The sequence below is a fragment of the Chionomys nivalis genome, chromosome 9 (genome assembly GCF_950005125.1).
Source record: "Chionomys nivalis chromosome 9, mChiNiv1.1, whole genome shotgun sequence".
NCBI lineage: Eukaryota > Metazoa > Chordata > Mammalia > Rodentia > Cricetidae > Chionomys > Chionomys nivalis.
In genome coordinates this window covers 25,738,316-25,760,754 of record NC_080094.1, presented here as the reverse complement: position 1 = coordinate 25,760,754, position 22,439 = coordinate 25,738,316, and the positions used below count along the sequence as shown (strand labels likewise).

The 22,439-nt window shown below is 39.6% G+C and overlaps 1 protein-coding gene across 1 annotated transcript in view; it reads left to right on the top strand.

Moving 5' to 3' along the window:
- The window catches only part of Csnk2a1 (casein kinase 2 alpha 1), a 49,207-nt gene that overhangs the window by 5,228 nt on the left and 21,540 nt on the right, over positions 1-22,439 (top strand). Inside the window, 4 exon segments of the mRNA XM_057781247.1 lie at positions 14,260-14,470; positions 18,251-18,362; positions 21,120-21,221; positions 21,713-21,763. Of these exon segments, the coding sequence (XP_057637230.1) occupies positions 14,370-14,470; positions 18,251-18,362; positions 21,120-21,221; positions 21,713-21,763 (366 nt within the window). The 5' untranslated portion in view covers positions 14,260-14,369.

The window sequence follows — 22,439 nt, the reverse complement described above, 5'->3', positions numbered from 1 at the left end:
CATCAGAGAATTTTCTTTGGGCAAGAAATGGAGTGGACTTTGGCATCACTTTGGGTGTATTTCTTATGTTTGTATTCCAAATGTTTTAGTTAACATTGTAGCCCAGAATATCTTATTAATTAAATGATGATATTTTGTTGTTGATTTTGTTTTGAGGTAGGATTTTGCCTTGTATGCCTTCCTAACCTGAAGCTCACTAGACCAGGCTGGCTTGGAAGGAATTTGTTGACTGTCCTCTTGTCTTTGCTTCCCAAATGCTGACATTACAGTTGTATGCCACTACTCCTAGCTGAGATTTAGGTTTTTCTTTTTAACAAAGAAAGCATTAGATGAGACTTTTGGACTTTGTCTTGATGCTTGATGTTTGAGACCTTTGGGAACTTTAACTTGGTATAGGATGAATGTGTTTTATGGGAGAATGTAAATCTTTGGAGGCTGTAAGATGGATTATAGTGGACAATGACCCCACTAAAATGTTGGTACCCTAATCCCTAGAATATTATGTGGCAGAAAGACTATTTAGGGCAGTGGTTTTCAGTCTTCCTAATGCTGCAACCCTTTAATACAGTTCTTCATGTTGTGGTGACCCCTAACCATAAAATTATTCCATTGTTGCTTCATAACTATAATTTTGCTACTGTTATGAATGATAATGTAAATATGTGATACATGATTCCTCTGAAAGGGTTGTTCAATCCCCAAAGGGGATACAACCCACAGGTTGAGAACTGCTGATGTAGGGAATTTTAAGGAACTCAAAGGATTACTCTTTGTTTGTGAGCCCCCCCCCCCCGAGATTTAGTCTAAGCACCGTGTCCCTAAAAAGCAAAGGACCTGCTTCTGGATGGGGCAGTCCATGCCCTTAATCCCAGTATTCCAAAAGCAGATACAAGTGAGTCTGAGTTTAAGGTCAGCCAGGACTACATAGTGAGTTTTTTGTTGTTGTTGTTGTTGTTTTTGTTTTGTTTTGTTTTTTAAGCAGAGAACTTTGGGTGGAGTTAGAGACTCCATCCTACCATTCTGGGAGCTGGCATCAGGGAAACTATGAATACAGCAAGCAGCTTTGTGCAACAAAGAGAGCTCCAGCTGACAGCCATCAGAGGAGCCAGTTCTCCAGTCCAGCAACCATAGGAAATTAAGTCAACAACCTGAATGAGCAGGGAGCAGATTCCTCCCAGAGCTTCCAGCCAGTAAAATGGCTCCTTGATACTTTGGGTTTGACTTAGTTGGTCACTCAACAAGATCCAATTAAACCCACTCTGCTTCTGATTTACTGAAACTGGTGTAATTTATGTTGCTTTTTTTCTTGTTTCTGGTAATTTGTTACAACAACAATAGAAAACTTTACACTGACTTTTGCTAGGTTTATTTCAGAATATTGAGGTAATTGTTTTTTAGAGAACAAAAGCAGCAAAAATTATTCCTAGAATAATGTATAGAGTAGCACTTATGCCTTGAGCTTGATATTTAAAATATGTGTGAGTGTGTTGCCTGCATGTATGTCTAATGTCCATAGGGACCAAAAGAGGGTATTCCTCTGGAACTGAAGAGAATTCAAGATGGTTGTATACTTCCATGTAGGGACTGAAAATTGAACTGGAGTCCTTTTAACCTAAGTGCTCTTAACAGCCGAGACATCTCTCAAGCCCTTAATGTTTAAATATTTTGTTCCTGTCCTCAGATGCGATATGAAGGGCCTAGATAACCTGCTAAAGTGCTGGATCTAGTGCTGGATCACTGTGGCAGCGTCTATTCTCTTACAGTGCGGCTTACTCGAAGATATTACTTATTTCTGTCTGTCATTGTCATTTGAGGTTAGATTTAGCAATTGTATCTACAAAATGTTTCTTTTCTTTTCTTTTCTTTTCTTTTTTTTTTTTTGTGAAAGGATCTCGTTTTGTAGCCCACACTTTCCCTGAACTCTCAGCGATTCCTTGCCTCAGCCTTTCAAGTACTGGTATTACATGTAGGGTCCACTATGCTCTGCTTGACTTTGTTCTTTTAATAGTGTCCTTAGGTTGGAATCAAGATTTGGACTAACTAAACATTAGAGTATGAAGGAAGTAAGACCATTCTTTTATTGAAATACAGTTGACAAATTAACATTTCAGGGTATAATGGACTTTTGAGAGTCTCTGCTCAAGTTTGGTTTTTAGACTTTGCAGTAAGGAAAATTATCCTCTAAAGGGCAACCAGGATGACTCTAGAGTTGTCTAAAGAATCCTGGTCAAGACTGTAGTCGTGGCTTTGAACCTGTATTCTTGAGCACCCTAAAATACCTGGGACTATAGTTAGTTCTCTCTGCTTGCTTCTTCATTGAGTCATTGTGAGGATTAGTTGAAAGACAGTACCTAGCTCAGAAAATGTCCCCAACATATTAACTGTTTATAACATGTATGGTAACTTGACAACTTGTATATAAATATATAATTGTAGAAACTTACATCTGATGAGGTTTGCCATTTAATTTGCTAAGGGCTTAGCATTTTCAGACAATAATTAATAATGCTTGTAATACCTGATTTAAAATTATGAACCAGGCATAATGGTACACACCTTAATCCGAGTACTTGGGAAGCAGAGGCTGGTGGATCTCTGTGAGTTCAAGGCCATTTTGGTCTACACAGTAAGTTCCAGAAACAGCCATTCCAGAATGGTGCATTCTTTTAATCCCAGCACTTGGGAGGAAGAGGAAGGCGGATCTCATTGAGTTCCAGGACAGCCAGAGCTGCTACACGAGAAACTCTGTCTTAAACCTCGCCTCTCCCCCCCCCCCCAATTCAGTAAGTAGCTGAGGATGACCTTGAGTTTCTTCTCTTCTTAGTCCCTTGACCTTCCAAGTGCTGGACTTATAGGCATGAATATTTTACAATTTATATATGTCACATATCAAATGCCCCCACTTCATCTATTCTTTTAACACTGATCTTAGTTCTTCTGTTTTTTTTTTTTTTTTTTTTTTTTGTTATTGTTTGGTTTTTGTTTGGTTTTGGTTTTTCGAGACAGGGTTTCTCTGTGGTTTTGGAGCCTGTCCTAGAGCTAGCTCTTGTAGACCAGGCTGGTCTCGAACTCACAGAGATCCGCCTGCCTCTGCCTCCCAAGTGCTGGGATTAAAGGCGTGCGCCACCACCGCCTGGCCTGATGATGTTTTCTTACATGAGAAAAATACTGTTATCTGAAAATTTTAGGATTGAGTATATGGCTAGAGGATTTTTTTTTTCATAATTTGTATGTCAGATCTCAAATACCTTTTGTCTCTCCTTTTAACCCTGAGTCTTGTGAATTTTTCTGAGTGGTTTTTATTAACTGAAACATTTTAGTCTTAGAAAGGTGAGCACTTGGAATTTTTTTAGTTATGATTAATGCTCTAATGGGCATTTCTCAATTTAGCTATCTCACTAATGCACTATGAATTTTAAGAAAATCACCCTATTAAAAATGAATGGACAGGGCTGGAGAGATGGCTCCACAGTTAAGAAAAGTGGCTGTTCTTCTAAGAAGGCCTGAGTTCAATTCCTAGCACCCATATGGTGGCTCACAACTGTCTGTAACTCCAGCTCCAAGTCATCTGATGCCTTCTTCTGGCTCTGTGAACAGAAGATAAGCTATGGTGGTGTATGCCTTTGAGATAGAGGCAATCTGTGTGTGTGTGTGTGTGTGTGTGTGTGTTTGTGTGTGTAAAATACAGTATATATTCTGAATTGTGAAGATTATTAATGAAATCACCAGCTAATAATATATCATGTCAATGCTGATGTTGCTATTTTTTTATTCTTGATTTTGATTTTCTGATGCCAAAAGTTCTTATTTTCTAAAGAGACTCTTGACTTGTACATCTTGGTTTTGGTGTGGCCTGCTGGGTGAGTGAGGCACTGAGTTGTTGCTTAGGTGTGGATCAGTATATAAGTCACGCCCAGTGTAGTTTGCCTCAGTTACCCAGAGACAGTGTATGTTGTATAGTTTCGACAGATCTAAGAGTCTTTCTCCCTCTTTTTTTTTCTATTCCCCAAGATCCAGGATTCTCTTCTTGTATGAATTTATCTTCTCGTTTCAGACTCAGGAAGAGGTCTAGGTTTGTTCATCTGTAGATACATGGCCTTTAATTAGAGGTATTTTCTTTTTTAAAATATTTTAATTGTGTGTATTTGTATTAATCTATATGAGAATGTGTGCAGGTGAGTGTAGTATCCTAAGAGGGCAGCAGATCCCTTAGAGTTGTTGAGTCATGAGTCACAGGCGGTCACCTGAATTCCTGTAAGAGCAGTATGTACTCAAACTCTGAGCCATCTTCTCCAGCACCCAGAAGTGGTATTTTTGGTGATACCGTAATCATAGGCCAGGGATTACTTGCCGATACTGTATTAGAAATGTACCTATAGCATCTTTTCTGTACAGCAGTCTCTTGTTTCTGTGAATTTGTTTTTTTGGTTTTGAGACAAAACCAGGCTGGCTCCAGAGATTTCATTAAAGCTGTGTCCCACCACTCCCCAGCATATGAATTTGTTTTTATTTGGTATGTTGTGGGTTTTTTTTGTTTGTTTGTTTGTATTTTATAGCCCTGACTGTCCTGGAACTCTGTAGACCTGGATGGCCTCAAACTCAGAGACTGACCTGCCTCTGCTTCTTGAGTGCTGGGATCAAAGGCATGTGCCACCACATCTGGTTTGTTTTTATTTTGAGTGGACTGTCTTCATATAGTTCTAGCTGGCCTAGGATTGTACACATATATCACCAGGTCCTGACTGCTTATTTTTAAAGTTTTAATATATATGTAATTTTTTTGTTTTATTTCTTTTTTTCTTTCTTTTTTTTTTTTTTTCTTTTTTCTTTTTTTGGTTTCTGTGTGGTTAGTTTTGTTTTTTTCTGAGACAGGGTTCTCTGTAGCTTTGGAGTCTGTCTTGGAACTGACTCTTGTAGCCCAGGCTGGCCTCGAACTCACAGGTGGCTATCCAGCTGCCTGTGCCTCGAGTGCTAGGATTAAAGGCATGCGCCACCACCACCCAGCTTTATATATAGTTAGATAAGTGTTTTATCACAGGGGTACACACACACACACACTTGACCCATTTTTGTTGACTTTTACTTTTGTGTATGAATGCATACTGTGCCATGTGTATAACTAGAAGTTAGAGAACAATGTTTAGGAGTAGTTTCTCTTCTACACAGTACCTAGGGATTGAGTTCAGGTTGTTAGGCTACAGGTGCTTAACCCACTGAGCCATGCCCTGTGTAGACCAGACTGGCATAGAACTTTAAGTGCTCTTTCTGTCTCTGCCTCTTGAGTGTTGACATTAGAGCATGTCTGGCTTTGCTTTGGTTTGGGGTGTGTGTGTGTAGATTTTGTTCTTTTGAGGGTAGGGCAGCATGCTGGACAGTGAACCTTGGGGTCTTGCCCATGCTAGGTAAGCACTTTACCACTGAGTTGTACCTCTGTCTTTGCTGTGTATTTTTAAGTCATAAATTGTGAATAGGGAAACAGTGTTGAGATAGTACCTATCTCACTCTGTAGCCCAGACTAATCTGGTACTCACTTATGTTAGCCCAGACTGGCTTTGAACTTGACAAACCTCCTGTCTCAGTCTCCCCAGTGCTAGGATTATAAGTATGAGCCTCTACACCCAGCTAAAACATAAATTCTTTTCTGTTTCTGTAGAAGTGATATGATTTGTTACAAATGGGGATGAACTCGTGTGTGTGTCTGTCTGTCTGTCTGTCAGGTCTGTGTCTCTGTGTTTATAGAGGTTAGAGGATAACTTTTCACAGTCAGTTTTTTCTTTGTACCCTGTGAATCCTTGAGATTGAAGTCAACAGCCATTTGGCTGGCCTGATAGAATCTTTGTTTACAAGTGCTTTTGTTTGTTTGCTTATTTATTTTTTTAAATAATTTATTATGTATACAATATTCTGTCTGTGTGTATGCCTGCAGGCCAGAAGAGGGCACCAGACCCCATTACAGATGGTTGTGAGCCACCATGTGGTTGATGGGAACTGAACTCAGGACCTTTGGTAGAGCAGGCAATACTCTTAACCTCTGAGCCATCTCTCCAGCCCTGTTTGCTTATTTTTAAGATGTGGTCTCACTGTAACTCTCTGACTGTCCTGGAACTTGCTAGTAAATCAGGGTGTCCTTGAACTTGTAGGGACTCTCCTGCCTCTGTCACTTAAATATAAGGATTACAGGCCCATATCACCATGCCTGATATAAATCATAAACTCTCTCATTTATTTTTGTTTTTTGCCCTTTTGGGGTTGGGGTTTTTTGAGATAGGGCCGTAGCTGTGTAGCCATGGTTGGACTTTAATTTAAGGCGATCCTTCTGTCTGAGTCTCCTGCATGCTGAGATTGCAGGGGTAAACCATAACACACAGTGAAAAGTACGTTTTTTTGGTGTGTGTTGCTGTGGGTTGAGCCTAAGACCTTGGACATGCTAGGTAAGTGCTCATAACTGAACTGTAACCCCAATCTCTAGACTCTTTTTGTCTCTTTTCCTTTACTGGAGGTTGAACCTGTGGTACTGCACATTCTAGACAAGCAGTCTTCCTTGTTCTCTTCCTTTAAAAAACAAAGCCTGGTAATCAAAACAGTAAATTTTCAAGCATGTTGTGTATAAGTTAACTTGATTCGGGAAATAACCAGGCCAACTTAAAGATAAACAATTATATTTTTACTTATTATAAGGGGAAACTCACGCCACAGAAATGGGAAGTCCAAGTTCCACTGTGTCCTGCGGGAATCACCCAGAAAGAGTGATTCCCAGTTTTTCTTCCTGGGCTCCAGGTAGCCATGCCTTAACTAGGTTCCACTTCTTAAAGGTGATTGGTTAACAAAGCTTCGCCCATCAATGTTAGGTCTTTTTTTTCCCCTGTGTAATTTAGTTGGAGATTATTTTCATTATTTGCTTCTGTTCGTCTGTCTTTCTGACAAGTTTTCCTCCCAAAATGTTGCACTTCACACTTTGAATGTACTGAAGAATTTTCAGATATCATTCTTAAGGACTTAACTATCCACTAGCAGCTACCTATGTTCTCCTGTAGTTAACATGTAGCTGTGCTCCTGGTTTTTGTTTTAATTTTTTACAGCCATCTTATATCCCAGTTTCTTAAAACATGTCCTAAGGTGACCTTCATACATCTTTAAAGCAAAGACTTTGTTTTAAAGGCCCCTCCGAAAGCCACTCCATCTACACCTCAAGACAGTAGTTTTAGTTTGGGCTTTGTTTTGTTTTGCCTTTTTTTTTTTTTTTTTTTTTTTTGAGACAATCTCACCATGTATCCCTGGTTGGTCTAAAACTCACTGTTAGACCTGACTGGCCTTGTACTCCCAGAGATCTGCCTGCCTCTGCCTCCAGAGTGCTGAAATTAAAGGTGTGTACTACTACACCCAACATGGCAGTGTTTTTGTTAGCTGTTAAAAAATCAATTTGCACCTATTACTTAGGCAGAGGCAGGTGAATCTGAGGTCAAAGCCAGCCTGGTTTACCTAAAGAGCACCAGACCAGCCAGGGCTACATAGTAAGACCCTGTCTTTTTGTTTCTTTTTAATTTTAGTCATTTTCTTCCTTCCTTATTTGTTGTTTTGCCTGTGTAAGGGTATCAGGTCTCCCGGAACTGGAGTTACAGATGCTTGTGAGCTGCCCTATGGATGTTGGGAATTGAACCTGGGTCCTCTGGAAGAATAGTCAGTGCTCTTAACCACTGGGTTATCTCTCCAGCCCCGTTTGTTTTTGTTTTTAAAAAAGGTCTTTTTGCAGAATTTAAGGACCTGGTATTGAATTTAGTAAAAAGAACCTGTTTAGGTCCTGAATCCTCAATAGACTTGGGTTCAATTCTATTTTTTATTTAGTACTCCTGTAATGGGGGAGGGGTAACAGGCTATTTACCTCTGAACTTGAGAGTTTGCATCTCATGCCATACCTATTTTAAGAGACATCCAAATGGTAGCAGGAATTATTACAGATGTAAATGTTGAGTTCCACTTTAGATGGTTTTAGGTCTCAAAGTTTCTGTCCGCACATTCCAGAGAATGGTGGCCAATGAGATTAAGCTTTACACTAAGACTTATTTTGCCTCTGTTGTCTGATCAAAAAATAAAATACACAGTTGATGACTTTTCTGCCTATTAAGTTTTTAGGGCAGAGTTATGATAACAGAATAACTTGGTTTCTTTTTTTATTTATTTAAATGTTTCACTTTGGAAGACATCCTACTGTTGCTGTGTCATTTATTTAACATTGGTACTAGTTTTCTGGTGTAAGGTGGAAAAATAAAATTTACACAAAGGACTTCAAATGCTGGTGGTTTTGTTTTGCCATTTTTCATAAGTTTAGGTTAGAAATACTTTTGCATTGCCTTTTAAAGCAATAATGCTGTATATTTTTGGTAGGGATAAAAGCAGAGGGCCCATTTGTGTAGTAGAATTGTCATCTAAAGATAATGCCCGATGGGTTTCTCCTTCAGTAAGGTGTATTAATTGTGACCCTTTATGGAATTAGATCTTACTTTGTAGTCCTGACTGTGGAACTTGTGATCTTCCTTTTGAGTGGTTGTATACAGGCATGTGTTATCATGCCCAGCTTTAAAGTGATTTTCTTTTTTCTTTTTTAATTTATTTAGTTTTGTGCACATTGGTGTGACAGTCTCCGATTCCCTGGAACTGAGTTATAGACAATTGTGAGCTGCCATGTGGGTGCTGGGAATGTTTGAGCCTGGGTTCACCTGGAAAGGCAGCCAGTGCTCTTAACCACTGAGCCATCTCATCAGCCCAGTGATTTTTTTTTAGGAAGGTATGCCACGTATCAGACTAGTCCCTATGCAAGAGTTCTATCACTAAGCTATATCCACAGCTATTATAAATATTATATTTCAAAATCAGACCCTTAGTATAGCCAAATATATTTACTGTTTTGAACAGGAAGATTTCTTAGTTGGTTGTGGCTCACACCTTTAACCTAGGCAGAAGGCAGGTGGATCTCTGATTTCAAGGCCAACCTGGTCTGCGGAGGCCTTTTAGGATAGGCTCCAAAGCTACACAGAGAAACCATGTCTCCAAGAGAAAGAAAGAGACAGAAGAAAGAAATTTGGAATTTGAAGGTCAAAGAAAGTATGGGAACTGTCAAAATTCTAGTTGTTGGTCTTATTAATCCATTTTGTTATTGGTGGTTTTGTTGCTTTTGAGATGGGATTACACTGTAGCCCTGGCTGTCTTGGAATTTACTCTGTGTACAGGCTGACCTTGAATTCTGAGATCCACCTGCCTCTGCTTTTGAAGTGCTGGGGTTAAAAGGGATGCACCACTATCCAGTAATTTTATTAAGCTCTATTTTTTCCTCAATTTAATTCACCAGTATCATTTTTTTAAAATATTTATTTATTATGTATACAACAATATCCTTTCTGCATGACTGCCAGAAGAGGGCGCCAGACCTCATTACAGATGGTTGTGAGCCACCATGTGGTTGCTGGGAACTGAACTCAGGAACTCTGGAAGAGCAGGCAATGCTCTTAACCTCTGAGCCATCTCTCCAGCCCACCACCAGTATCATTTTTTTTTAAAAAAAAAAAAATCATATTTTTCTATTGTGAGGAGGGGGCACCTGATGGTTCTCTTCTTCCATCATGTAGATTTTGGAAGTCAGACCCAGGTTATCAAGACTTGATGCTAAGTTTATTCACAAAGCCATCATTAGAGCCCTATTTGTCTTTTGTGTATGTATGTATTTGCACTGTATGGACACACTTCTTTGCAGGTGCATGTGAGTGTGTATGGGGCCTGACAGTACTAAGCATAAGCAGCACCTTTCAGATGTAGTACTATAGATAAAAAAAAATCTGGTTTCAGGTGGTGGTAGTGGTGTACACCTTTAATCCCAGTACTCAGGAGGGAAAGGCAGGTGGAACTCTTGAGTTCGAGGCCAGCCAGAGTTACACAGTGAAACCCTGGCCTCATAAAGGACAACAAAACAAAAAATCAAAAGAAACAAATTGTGATTTAAACTACGGATGGTGGCATGTGCTTGTAATTACAGAATTTAGGAGCTGAAGCAGGATTGTAAGAAGTTCCGGGACAGCCTGGGGCTACCTACATAAGGCAAGCTGGAGCTACAGTGCAAGACCCTGTCAAAGAAGTGGGCGGGGGTTTCATGGAGATGTCTCAAGCAAGGGAGCTTAAGTTCTGATGCCCAGAATCAGATAAATGCCAGGAAGGAGTGACTGTCCACCTGTAATTCTAGCATTGGAAGGCAGAGCCAGGAAATTCCCCTGAGCAAGCTGGCTAGTGAACTAGGTTTTGGGTAGAGACCTGACCTCCAAGAGTAAGGTGAAAGAACCTTGGAGGAAGACTTCTGACATCAACCTTAGGCCTAAAGTTATTTATGTAAGGTGCAGTGTGGTAGCTAGAGTAGTAGTCCTGTTCATTTAGTACAATGCCAGTATTTTCTCTGTGTCTTGAGTTTTTAAAATTTCAGTAATTGGGTCTCTTAACAGGAAAAATTCAGTAATTTCTTAAAGTTGGATACTTGTTCTTTAAAAAAATGAGGAAAAAATAAAGTTAGCTTCTATTAAACTTGTTGCCACCTGTCTAGTTCTGAATGCTACTGTATCTTTTCTGAAAATATTTTGTAGATCATCCATCCAACTTGGATATCCTGTTGGAATATAGCTTAATGCCTATGTTACATTGTCTCCCTCGGTTCTTGAAAGAATAAGTTGTGCTAAAATTATCAAATTGGACTGGAATTTAGGCTCATCAGTTGAGCACTTAGTGCCCTCCAGAGGATGCAGGTATGATTGCTGGTACTGTCCTGGCAGCTTGTACTCTAGTTCCAGGGGACCTGACCCTTCTGGCTTCTTCCAACACCAATTATGCGTATAATGCACATACATGTAGGGAAACATTCATACATAGAATAAAAATAAATCTTTAAGAAAGTAATAAAGAGTGGTGGTTGCTCACTCCTTTAATTCCAGCACTCTGGAGGTAGTAGGCAGGCAGATCTCTGAGTTTGAGGCCAACTGGTCTACAAAGTGAGTTCCAGGACAGCTAGGGCTGCTAAACAGAGAAACCCTGTCTCAAAGTAATAGAGGGACCAGGTGTATTAGTATATACATTTAATTCCAGCACAAGGAGTCAGAGACAGGAAGATCCCTGTGAGTTCAAGGCCATCCTAGTCTACACAGCAAGCTCCAGGACTGTAATACAGAGATAGTCTCAAAATCATCATCATCATAAAGGGACTAGAGAGTTGGCTTAGCAGTTAAAAGCACTTGTTCTTCCAGAAGACTCAGGTTTGATTCCCAGCACCCACATGGTGCCTCACAGCCATCTGTAACTTCAGGGGCTCCAATGTTCTCTTCTGACCTCTGAGGGCGCTATGCACACACATGCAGGCAAAACACTCATACACATAAAAAATTTTTAAAGCTAATTTAAAAAATCAAATTACTCTTTAAATTTGAGGCAGGTCCTCACGGAACTTGTATTGGCCTCAAAGTCACTGTGTAGCCAATGATGGGTTTTTAAGTTTTATTTATAGCCAGGTGTAGTAACCCACACCTTTATTCCCAGTACTTGTGGGCTAGAGATAGATGAATCTCTGAGTTTGAGGCCAGCCTTGTCTATACAGTGAGTTCCAGGATGGCCAGGAAGTGACCCTGTCTCAAAAAAAACAAAAAACAAAAATAGAATTATTTTTATTTTATGCTTGTGTTGTTTGCATGTATGTATGTGCACCATGTGCATGTGGTGCCTGTGGAGGTCAGAAGAGGTGTTCAGATTCCCCCAGAACTGGAGGTCCACATGGTTGTGAGCACATTAGATGGGTACTGGAAACCAAACCTGTGTCCTCTCTTAAGAATTTTTGTTTTGTTTTAATTTCTCTGGGTGTTTTGTCTGCATATATGTCTCTTCTCTGTACCACATACATACAGTGCCCCTGAGGTCAAAAGAGGACTTTGGAGTCCCTGAAACTGGAGCTACAGGTGGTTGGAAGTTGTCATGTGAATGCTGGGAATGGAACTTTTCAACCACCAAGCTATCATCTCTCCAGCCCCTGAACTCGAGCTTCCAATTGTCCTGCTTCTACCGCTCAGATAATGGGATTATAGGTGTAGGTAGGTGCCAGTAAACCTGACTTTGTGTGTTGCTGGTGCTGCTGAGTTTCGAATTTCCATCCCTGTGTGGAATCATTGAGACACATAGCAAGACATTCCCTCCCTCCCTCCCTCCCTCCCTCCCTCCCTCCCTCCCTCCCTCCCTCCCTATCTCTCTCTTCCTCTCTTTCTCTCTCTTGACCTTGCTTGTCAGGTCTCCAGAGGCTACCTTAAAATAAGTTGAGATGTGATAAAACCTCCAGTGCAGCTTTATTTCTTCCCTCGATCTCCATATTGAGTCTCAGTTTCAGTGCCTTCAGAGTCCAGATTCTTACAGAGGGGATCACCTACTGGACTCCCTATCTTACAAGATAGGACTCTTAATCTTCAGGGACTGACAGTGGCCTTTCAGACTTGCTTATTTCTCTGGGTCCTATTTTCTTTCCACTTTTTAATTCTTTTCTGACTCAGAAGACCAACAAGGAAGAACAGAATGTGCCTAGTATATTCAAAGCCCTGGGGTTTAACTCCTAAGACCACCCCTAATGCCACTTTTTTCTTTCTTTTTTTAGGGGAGAGATTGTTTTTTGAGACATTTTTTCTCTGTAGCTCTGTCATGGAACTATCTCTATAGACCAGGGTAACCTTAAACTTATCAGTGATCCGCCTGCCTCTGCTTCCAAGCTCTCCACCACACAATGCCAGTGCTGCTTTAAGAAAAGGCAAGTTTGTTTGACTAAGATTGGATTTGTTAGCTGGGCGGTAGTGGCGCTTTTAATCCCAGCACTTGGGAGGCAGAGGCAGGCTGATCTCTGTGTGTTTGAGACCAGCCTGGTCTACAGAGCTAGTTCCAGGACAGGCTCCAAAGCCACAGAGAAACCCTGTCTCGAAAAACGAAAAAAAAAAAAAAAGATTGGGTTTGTTTCTTTTTCTTGTTTTGTGGTACCAGGAACTGAATTTAAGGTTTTGCAGATGCTGTGTAAGCTTTTAACTAAACTATTATCCCAGCCCTTGTTTGACTGAATTTTGATTTTCTAATTTCCAAGACAAGCAAGTGCAATTGGACTTTCCCTGAATTTTCCACAGATGTTACTGGTTCTCTACAGCAGTGCTTAGTTAGGTACTTTCCTCACATAGTTGCTTTTTCTTTGAGTGTAGTCCTGCCTGAGGAGTTAATACAGTCTGACCACATTACTCAGACTTTTGTGTTTGTTTGTTCAGTTTTCGAGACGTGGTTTCTCTGTGCATCCCTGGCTGTCCAGGAACTCACTCTGTAGACCAGATTAGCTTCAAACCTGGAGATCTACCTGCTTCTGTCTCAAGTGCCAGGATCAAATGTTGTTTGTTGGATTCTACCATGTGGGTCCAGGGGGGTGAACTCAGGTCCTTAGGCTCTGTGACTGTCTCACTCTCGTGCTTACACGCTCTCTCGCTCTCGCTCTCTCTCTCTCTCTCTCTCTCTCTCTCTCTCTCTCTCTCTCTCTCTCTCTCTCTCTCTCTCGTGTGTGTGTGATGGAAGGAACCCTGACCTCACATAGTAGGCAAGTGCTCTCAGTCCCTGTCCTGTGTTTGTGTGAGATAATGATGGAGCTTGAGTGAAGGTATTTTGTATACTAGGAAATACTTTATCAATGAACTCTACCCCCATCTCTCATAATTTCTTTTGATTAGTATTTAAATGGACTAAAACTGTGGTATAAAAACCAGTTTCGCCTTTCACATTCCAGTATTTGTTTCAAATACTAGGAAATTTAAAAAAAAATTACTTTAGTAGAACTATGTAATCCACCTTGTATAATTATCAGATTTTAGACCATTTCTAAGCTTCTAGTTTTCTTTTTTGTTGCCATGTTGAAAAGCAGGTGTCAGCTGGGCAGTGGTAGTGCACACCTTTAATCCCAGCACTTGGGAGACAGAGGGAGGCAATCTCTGAGTTTGAGGCCAAAGTTCCAGTACAGCCAGGGCTATAACACAAAGAAACCCTGTCTCAAAAAAACAAAAGAAAAAATCCTAACATTGCATATGGATTACAGGCTACTTTGTAGAATTTGATTCAGATTAGCTGGGATATTAAGCATAGCATTATATTTGAGATCGTTATTATTAGTAAAATGGTTTTCCCCAAAAATACTTTGAAAAAAGTAATTTGTTTTTACTTTTTTTCCCCCAACAGTTTGAAGAAAATAGGTCTGAAATAAGTAAATTACCTACATCTGCCTCTGAACACAGTGACTGCCAGATCTTCAAACATCAAGTTCAGCTTTGTCTGCCAACCTGTCTGACATGTCGGGACCCGTGCCAAGCAGGGCCAGAGTTTACACAGATGTTAACACGCACAGACCTCGAGAATACTGGGATTATGAGTCACATGTGGTGGAATGGGGGTAATTATTTCCATTTACTTCAATGTCCTCACCCACAGTGCTGTATCTTATAGGTTCATGTTAGTAAGCCTTCCCTCCAAAGCACAAGGACAAAACTGAGCTTGCTTTCTTACATAAGTTTATTACACAGCAGTTTGGTGATTTGGCAAACTTAGCTTCTGGGTTTGTAGTCTAAAAGTCATTGTGATTACTTCTCTGGTTTATATATTTTGTGCATTATGGTACTAACAAAGACTTAGCTGTCAGCTTGCCTTCAAGCTTTAGCTACTATTCTGGAACCTTGGGAAGCTGAGACAGGTAGAATTCAAAGTTAGGACTTGCCTGGGCTTCTGAGTTAAAAGCTAGCATTGAAGATACTAGAGAGGTTTTTAAGTCCTTGAGAGACTTTAAAATCACCAAGCTTAATTACGTAAGGTCTTTTGGGGGGTCAGAGTTCTGTCCCATGGTGATAGTAAAGGATGAAACAGTTCTCTAGAAATAGAAACTTCTTTTAGATGAGAAGCAGGATTTACCCTTTATCCTTTCCATGATCCTAGTTATGTGCATCATGGAATGCAGCCCATTTATCCTCCAGAGCTGTAGCTTACTTCAACGTGTTTGCTCTCAAAGTTACCCATGAGAGGCTCATTTGAACACTTGCATTTCCTGTCTGAACATGGAGAGTTTTGTCACTTTTGTGATAAAAGCATTTTGATAGATTAAGTACAAAATAAAGCAATTTGAAAACTCATAGAGCTATAACTCAGCTAAATTTGAGAAGCTGAGACCAGATGACCTTGAATTGGAGGTCCAGGGCTATGCAGTAATACCTTGGTTTTTTGTTTTTGTTTTTTAAGTTAACTTCCATATATGATATTTTATATCTGATTCCATATGACTTTGTGTAGTCTATAAGTGGTTAAAACTATCTCCCTAAACTGTCATAGGGTATGGTTTTCATTCTGGTATGCTGTAATATTTAACAGCAAGCAATTTTCCACATATAAGGAGACACTCTTGGCTTAGAGATGGTGTTAAGAACCATGGTACAAACTGATAAGTGTTATCACTATTGATAATCTTAACAATTCTGTAATGTCATGGACTTTGAACTCAAGATATTACCCTTTTTTACTGCTTCAAAACCAAATGCTCTTCCATAGCTCTGCTGAAATGATATACTACAGAGCCCTTTTGAGTGTTTACATGGTGCTGTTTGCTTACTGTGTTAGTTCATATGCCCTTGTATAAGAGAACTAAATGAGCAGAAAGAGATCTGATAGTATTAACATTATCCTTTTTGTTAGTTCTTTATGTCTCCTTTCATTCTCTTTTTTAACTGAGAATATGAATGGCTGATAATCGTGCATACTGTATTATAGGAATACGTAGAATTAGCCCCTATCCCCAGTTACTTAACCATTAAACCTAGGACCTTGTGGATTGTAGCAGGTACTCAACTGCTAGGTTATAGCCCCAGTCTTTTTTTTTTTCTTTTCTTTCTTTCATGACACAGGGACTCATGTAGCTCAGAATGGCCTCAAATTTGCTGTCTAACCAAGATGACATTGAACTTCTAATCTTTCTGCCTCTACTTCTCTGGAACTGAGGTTCAGTGTGCACTAGCATACCTTGGGTTATATGCATCAGGGATTCATGCATGATAGAATGTTAACTTCTTGATTTATTGGGGGGGGCGTTAAAAATTATTATACTTGCTTAGTGGTGGTGGCTCACGCCTTTATTCCCAGCACAGGAGAGGCAGAGGCAGATGGATCTCTGTAAATTTGAGGTCAGCCTGGTGCTTGCTTGGTCTACAAAGCCAGTTCCAGGACAGCCAGAGCTATTACACAGAGAAACCCTGTCTCGGAAAAAAAAATTATTGAAATTACTGTAGCTTATTTAGTTGATGGGGAATTTGTATGTGCTACATGTGCCAAAGAACAATTTGGAAGTTGGGACCAGAGATTGAACTCGAGCCTTCTAGCAAGGGCCTTTACCATCTAAGCCAGCTTGCCAGCCCATATTTATTTGTTTTATGGTTTACTTAATTGATATGTATAAATGTTTTGTGTGCCAGCCTGGTCTACAAAGGGAGTTCCAGGACAGGCTCCAAAGCTACAGAGAAACCCTGTCTTGAAAAACCAAAAAAAAAAAAAAAGAAAAAGAAAAGAAATCAGGAGAGAAGATTAGATCCCCTGGATTATAGATGGCCAGGAGCCACCATGTGGGTGCTGGGACTGAAGCTAGGTCCTGTGTAAGAACAAGTGCTCTTAACCACTAATTCGTCTCTCCAGATCCTTTTTTATTTTTATTTTTTTGGTATTTTTTAGATAGATTTTCATGTACTAAGGATGAGCTTGAACTGATCCTCCTGCCTTTACCTCCCAAGTGTTGGGATTTGATATTACGGGTGTGTGCCATCAGCCCCACTTCATTTTTTCTTTTGAGATAGTTTCTCTAAGTTAAACAGGCTAGCTTTGAATTCACTCTGTAGCCCAGGCAGGCCCTAAATTTGACAAATAGCTAGGAATGGGTATGCACTACCTGGTAGAATTGTGCCTTACTGGTTTGTTGTTGTTTGCTTGATTGTTTTTCTGGTAGACTTTTTTTGTAGTCCAGGCTAGCCTCAGACTTGCCATTCCCCTTCCTGAGCCTCTTAAGTTCTGGAATAATACTTGTAGACCCCTGTAACCAACCAGGCCTCCTGAAGGAACTGTATTTGTTATTGGTTAGAGCAAGGGCCTAACCAACAGGGGACAAGGGAAAGTATTAACATATGCCTTATTCTTTACTCTGCCTATGATGTCTAATGTCCTTATTAGTTAACAAAATGTGGATAAATGCAGGACCTTTGTGGTTCACTATATCTGGTGTGGTTGAAAACTTTATTAAATATCAGATCTTGTCCTGAAGGATAAGTGAGAGATCAAACAAATATCTACATACAAATACATACATACATACATATATATTTGGAATCCACTTGTGAACAAAGAGGCTTAATAATAAAGGGCTGCTTCTTAAGTGTAACTGAACTATGATAGTCTTGGATCATTTGTTGCTTCAATACCAATATTGAACCAAGTAGTATGAAGCAAGAATATATACAGATCAGTTACTGAAGGGGAAGTAGCCTGCTGTTGAGGACAAACAGCTATATACTTAAATCCTAATGCAAGCTAACCATGTATAGTGTGCCATTGGATCATGAATAGTTGGAAATTTGAAAGACTATTTGAAAAAGCTTAATTATTCTTTTTCTTTTTAATGCTTATTGAGACAGAATCTCATGCAGCCCAGACTAGCTTTGAACTATGTAGCTGAGGATGACTTTGAACTTTGATCCTCCTGTCTTCACCTTCTGAATGCTAAGAATATAATTGTGTACCATGTCTGATTTACATGGTACTGGAGATTGAACCCAGGGCCATGTATATGCTAGGTCAGCACTCTACCAGTTGAGCCATAGCCCCAAATTTTTCTGTTTTTTGTTTGATACACACATAGTTTTAACTGGCCCAGATTTTTTTTTAAATATAACATTTGAAATATCTCTTATATTAACTTCTGCTGGTAATGGAGGTGTCTTTTTTTTTTTCTCTTTTTCTCTCAATGATTGTGTGTTGCTTCTCTTCCTTTCTGTAAATAGCTCAGGATAACCTTGAATGCAGATCTTCCCCTGTTCACCTACCAAGTGCTGGAATTACAAGCATGCACCACCATGTCTGGCAAAAACAGAGTTTTGCAAGTTGAAAATTTGATATTTTGAAATCATTGTCACTTTGTTTTTATCTACAGAAATCAAGATGACTACCAGCTTGTTCGAAAATTAGGCAGGGGCAAATACAGTGAAGTGTTTGAAGCCATCAACATCACAAATAATGAAAAAGTTGTTGTTAAAATTCTCAAGGTGAGTACAAGAAGAGAAATAATGTCAGAGTTGAAATGTAGAATCTGTGCATATAGATGTCTCTCTCTTTTGGGGGTGGTGGTCAAGACAGGGTTTCTCTATAGCTTTGGGACCTGTCCTGGAACTCTGAGTACTGGGTTGGCCTTGAACTCATAGAGATCCACCTGTCTCTGCCTCCTGAGTGCTGGGATTAAAGGCGTGCACCTCTGCCACCATCTGGCTCACATAGAGGGTTTTTTTTTTTTTTTTTTTGAGACAGGGTTTTTTTCTGTGTAGTCCTGGCTGTCCTGGAACTAGCTCTTGTAGACCAGGCTGGCCTCCGACTCACAGAGATTTGCCTGCCTCTGCCTCCTGAGTACTGGGATTAAAGGCGTGTGCCACTACCACCCGGCTTACATAGATGTCTCTTTATATATCTCACTTGAAAGAATTTTTTTTTCTAGTAATTTAGCCTCCCTTTTATATCCTCTGAAGTCAACAGAACTCCCGATACTAGCTTGCCAGATCAGATCTAAAGCAAGAGAAGAGATGGGTAGAGTGTGGCTGAAGAGACTCCTCTTTCCCAGGTCTTACCTAATGTCCATTTTCATGATTTCAGTTCGTTTTTGCTTTTGTTTTCAGTAAACAAATCATTACCTCTGCTTTGTAAGAATAGGAATAAGAAGGCAGGCAGGTACACCTAATGTAATATTACCACATACACTTCAGCCATGTGAGTGTTAGGAACTAACACAAGCCTGGAAGCGCACACTTCATCAGAAACAGGAACTATTTGGGCATGTAAGCACGGTGGTAGAATGCTTGCCAAAAGTGCATCAGGCCTTGGATTTGATTCCTAATGCTACAAAAAAAGGAGAAACAAACAGAACAACAGCTAGGACCATTACTAAGTAAAGTGTTTGCCATGCAAGTCAGAGGGCCTGCATCAGAGTTCAGATCCCTAGTAACTACCTAAAAAGCCAGACACAGCAGTAATTTCCGGGAATTTATAGACTTGAGTTTGTCTGGAACTTGCTGGCCAGGCAGGCTAATCACTCAGTAAGCTTCAGATTTAATGAAAGAAGACGAGAAGACCCTGTCTCAAAATATAAGGTGGAGGACTAGCAAGATGGTGCAACAGGTAAATGTGCTTGCTGACAAAACTGACAACCTCAGTTCAGTCTCAGTAACCTACATGGTTCATCTCCCTACCTTGTGCTTTGATCTCCATGCACATGCTGTGGGACTTACTTAAAAGTCAATAAATGTTAATATAACGTTGTAGCAATTCAGGAGATGCCCAGTATTGACACACATTTATACATACATGCGTCCATACATACACTTCCCAACAATAGAAAAGGAGGTAGTTGTTTCTTAGCTGCAGCTGACTTGTGTTCATGTAACAGTGCAAGTCTGGTGTTTCTTGATGATTTCTTTGGCAAAGAGAATTTAGAAAACAATATTTACATAATCTGATATTTTAAATGTTGACTCTAGAAGACTGGAGAGATGACTCAGTGGTTAAGAGCACTGACTGCTCTTCAGAGAACCCGAGTTTGATTCCTAGTCTCCATAGCAGCTCATACCCGGCTTTAACTCCAGTCCTAGAGGATCTGATATGCTCTTCTGGCCTCTGAGGACATCATGCACGCATGTGGTACATACACAAGCATGCAGACAAAATACTCATCCATGTACATAAAATTTTAAAAATATACAAATTTTGCTCAAGGTTTTTTGAAGTATTGGACGAGTCAGATTTAGCCAGTGGGCTATCAGTATGCAACTTCTATTGTTTATTAGTGCAGTGCTACTGTGCTGCATTATATTGGAAGCTCAGTTCCTTGTCACTGAGGTGTCTATTGCTACTGAGGAGCAGAGGTTCCCAAACACTTTTCATTTGTAGCATTTTTCTTGTCTCACATCACAGGTTTTTGTTTGTTTGTTTTTCTTTTGTTTTGTTTTTGAGACAGGGTTTCTTTGTGTAACAGTCCTGACTGTTCTGGAACTCAACTTTGTAGACCAGGTTGTCCTTGAACTCATTGATATCCACTTGCCTCTGTCTCCTAAATACTGGAATTAAAGGCGTGCGCTGTCTCACTTAGTGCACAGACACCTATGAACACAAAAACTATTAGTTCTAGCTATTAGCCTTTTTTTTTTTTTTTTTTAAGAAATTGCATTCCTTTAAAGTACATCTGGAAGGAAAGCAGGAATATTGGTATGAACTTGAAGCCACTTTAGTTATAGGAAGAAATAAAAAAGACCCCCTCTTTTTTTTTAATGCATTAAAAGCTTTATTTTAACATTATTTATTTACTTATTTTGTGAGTGTTTGGAGATTAGAAGACAACTTGCAAGAGTTGATTCTCTCCTTTCATCACATGGACTTGGAAAGAATCTCAGAGGGTCAGCACAGCAGTGTTGGTGGCAAAGTGCCATTATAGGCCGAGCCTTCTCTCTAGACCACTAAAAGTTTGGTTTTTTTGTTGTTGTTGTTGTTGTTTTGTTTTATAGGATCTACTATGTTGCCATTTTAAATGATGGTTCACAAGGTTTTAAAGTGTAACGTACTACTATTTATAGAGACCAAATGATGATTGTGTGACTATCTGGTCTTTGAAGTGGGAATTTTTATGCCTGCAGTGCTGGGAGAAGTCTGTCGCATTTCCTTTCTCGAGGAAGCTCAGATAGATGCTGTTCTGTATTACAGTAACTGAGATGTACTGAGAAGTACTTTTGTGTGTATATGCTAATACACTTTTACCATTTCAGCCAGTAAAAAAGAAGAAAATTAAGCGTGAAATAAAGATTTTGGAGAATTTGAGAGGTGGTCCCAACATCATCACACTTGCAGACATTGTAAAAGACCCTGTGGTGAGTATAGTCATTGTTAACTAGGCTTGCCAGGGCTCAGGGGGTATTGGGCCCAAAGTACAACTTACTTTGTTCTGTTTTTACTACCCTACCATTAAATATTGCTTTAAATGTTCTAAATCAATTACACATTTAACCAGCTTAGTGTTCCTGCTTTGAAGGAAGAGAATTAAAACATGTGCACACATATGTACCCACAAAATCTGTTATTCTAAGAGACTGATATCCTTAAAAAACCAAATGTGTTGAAATCCAGTCTGCAAACCTAGGCCTAGGGCCAATGGGCAGTAGGAATATTATTGGGTCCTCTAGAACCTTGGGAGGTTTCTTCAAAATCCTTCCAAAAATAGCCTAAGTTTGGTAACAATAAGAGTGGACAAGGTTTCTTACTACTGTAGCAAAGGCTGCTACATTCCCCACACAAAGACCACAAGCTGTTAACTAAAGCTGCTTGGACCAATACTAATGCATTTTCCTTTTTCTTCCCTTAGTCACGAACCCCCGCCTTGGTTTTTGAACACGTAAACAACACAGACTTCAAGGTATAAGCAACCATTTCCAACTATACAGAACATCTTTTGGGAACGTTGGTATAAAAAGAGCTTGCTTTTTGCTTGTTTTAAAAAGAATGTTTTGCTGCTAGATTGATTGATCAGTGCTAAAAGTAGTATCTGTTTTCCATGTCTGGATATTTTACACTTGCATCTGTTTAGTGCTCTTTGAATAACTAGTAAGTACATTTATAGCTAGCATATTTATTACTGATTTAATAGTTTCTGCTGGTAATCAGACTAGTGAAGGTGACAGTATATGCTGACTTTAGGTTCAAGAGAGAATAAAATATTTCTGTAATAGTAGGGACTACATGCATATTTCATAAGATCTTAGGAACTTTGGACTCTTATTCTTTTTCCTTATTCTTGTTCTGTTGGATATTGAACCCAAGTCTTGAGTGTTTAAAGTGCCTGGCAGTTCAACTATCATTGAGATGTATCATTGTACTCCCCTAGGGTATGGATCATAAAAGATAATGAGAAAAGGTCATGTAAGATTTTGCTATAGCACAAACATGGACAATACATATCTTTTATTCAAACAGTTCTCTGTTCTGGTATAACTGAAGAATGTAGGCACTTTCCTCAAGTACACATTTAATAGAGTTTGACTTGACTTTGTACAAATCCAGTGTCTGAATGTTAGTATACTAAACAGATGGTT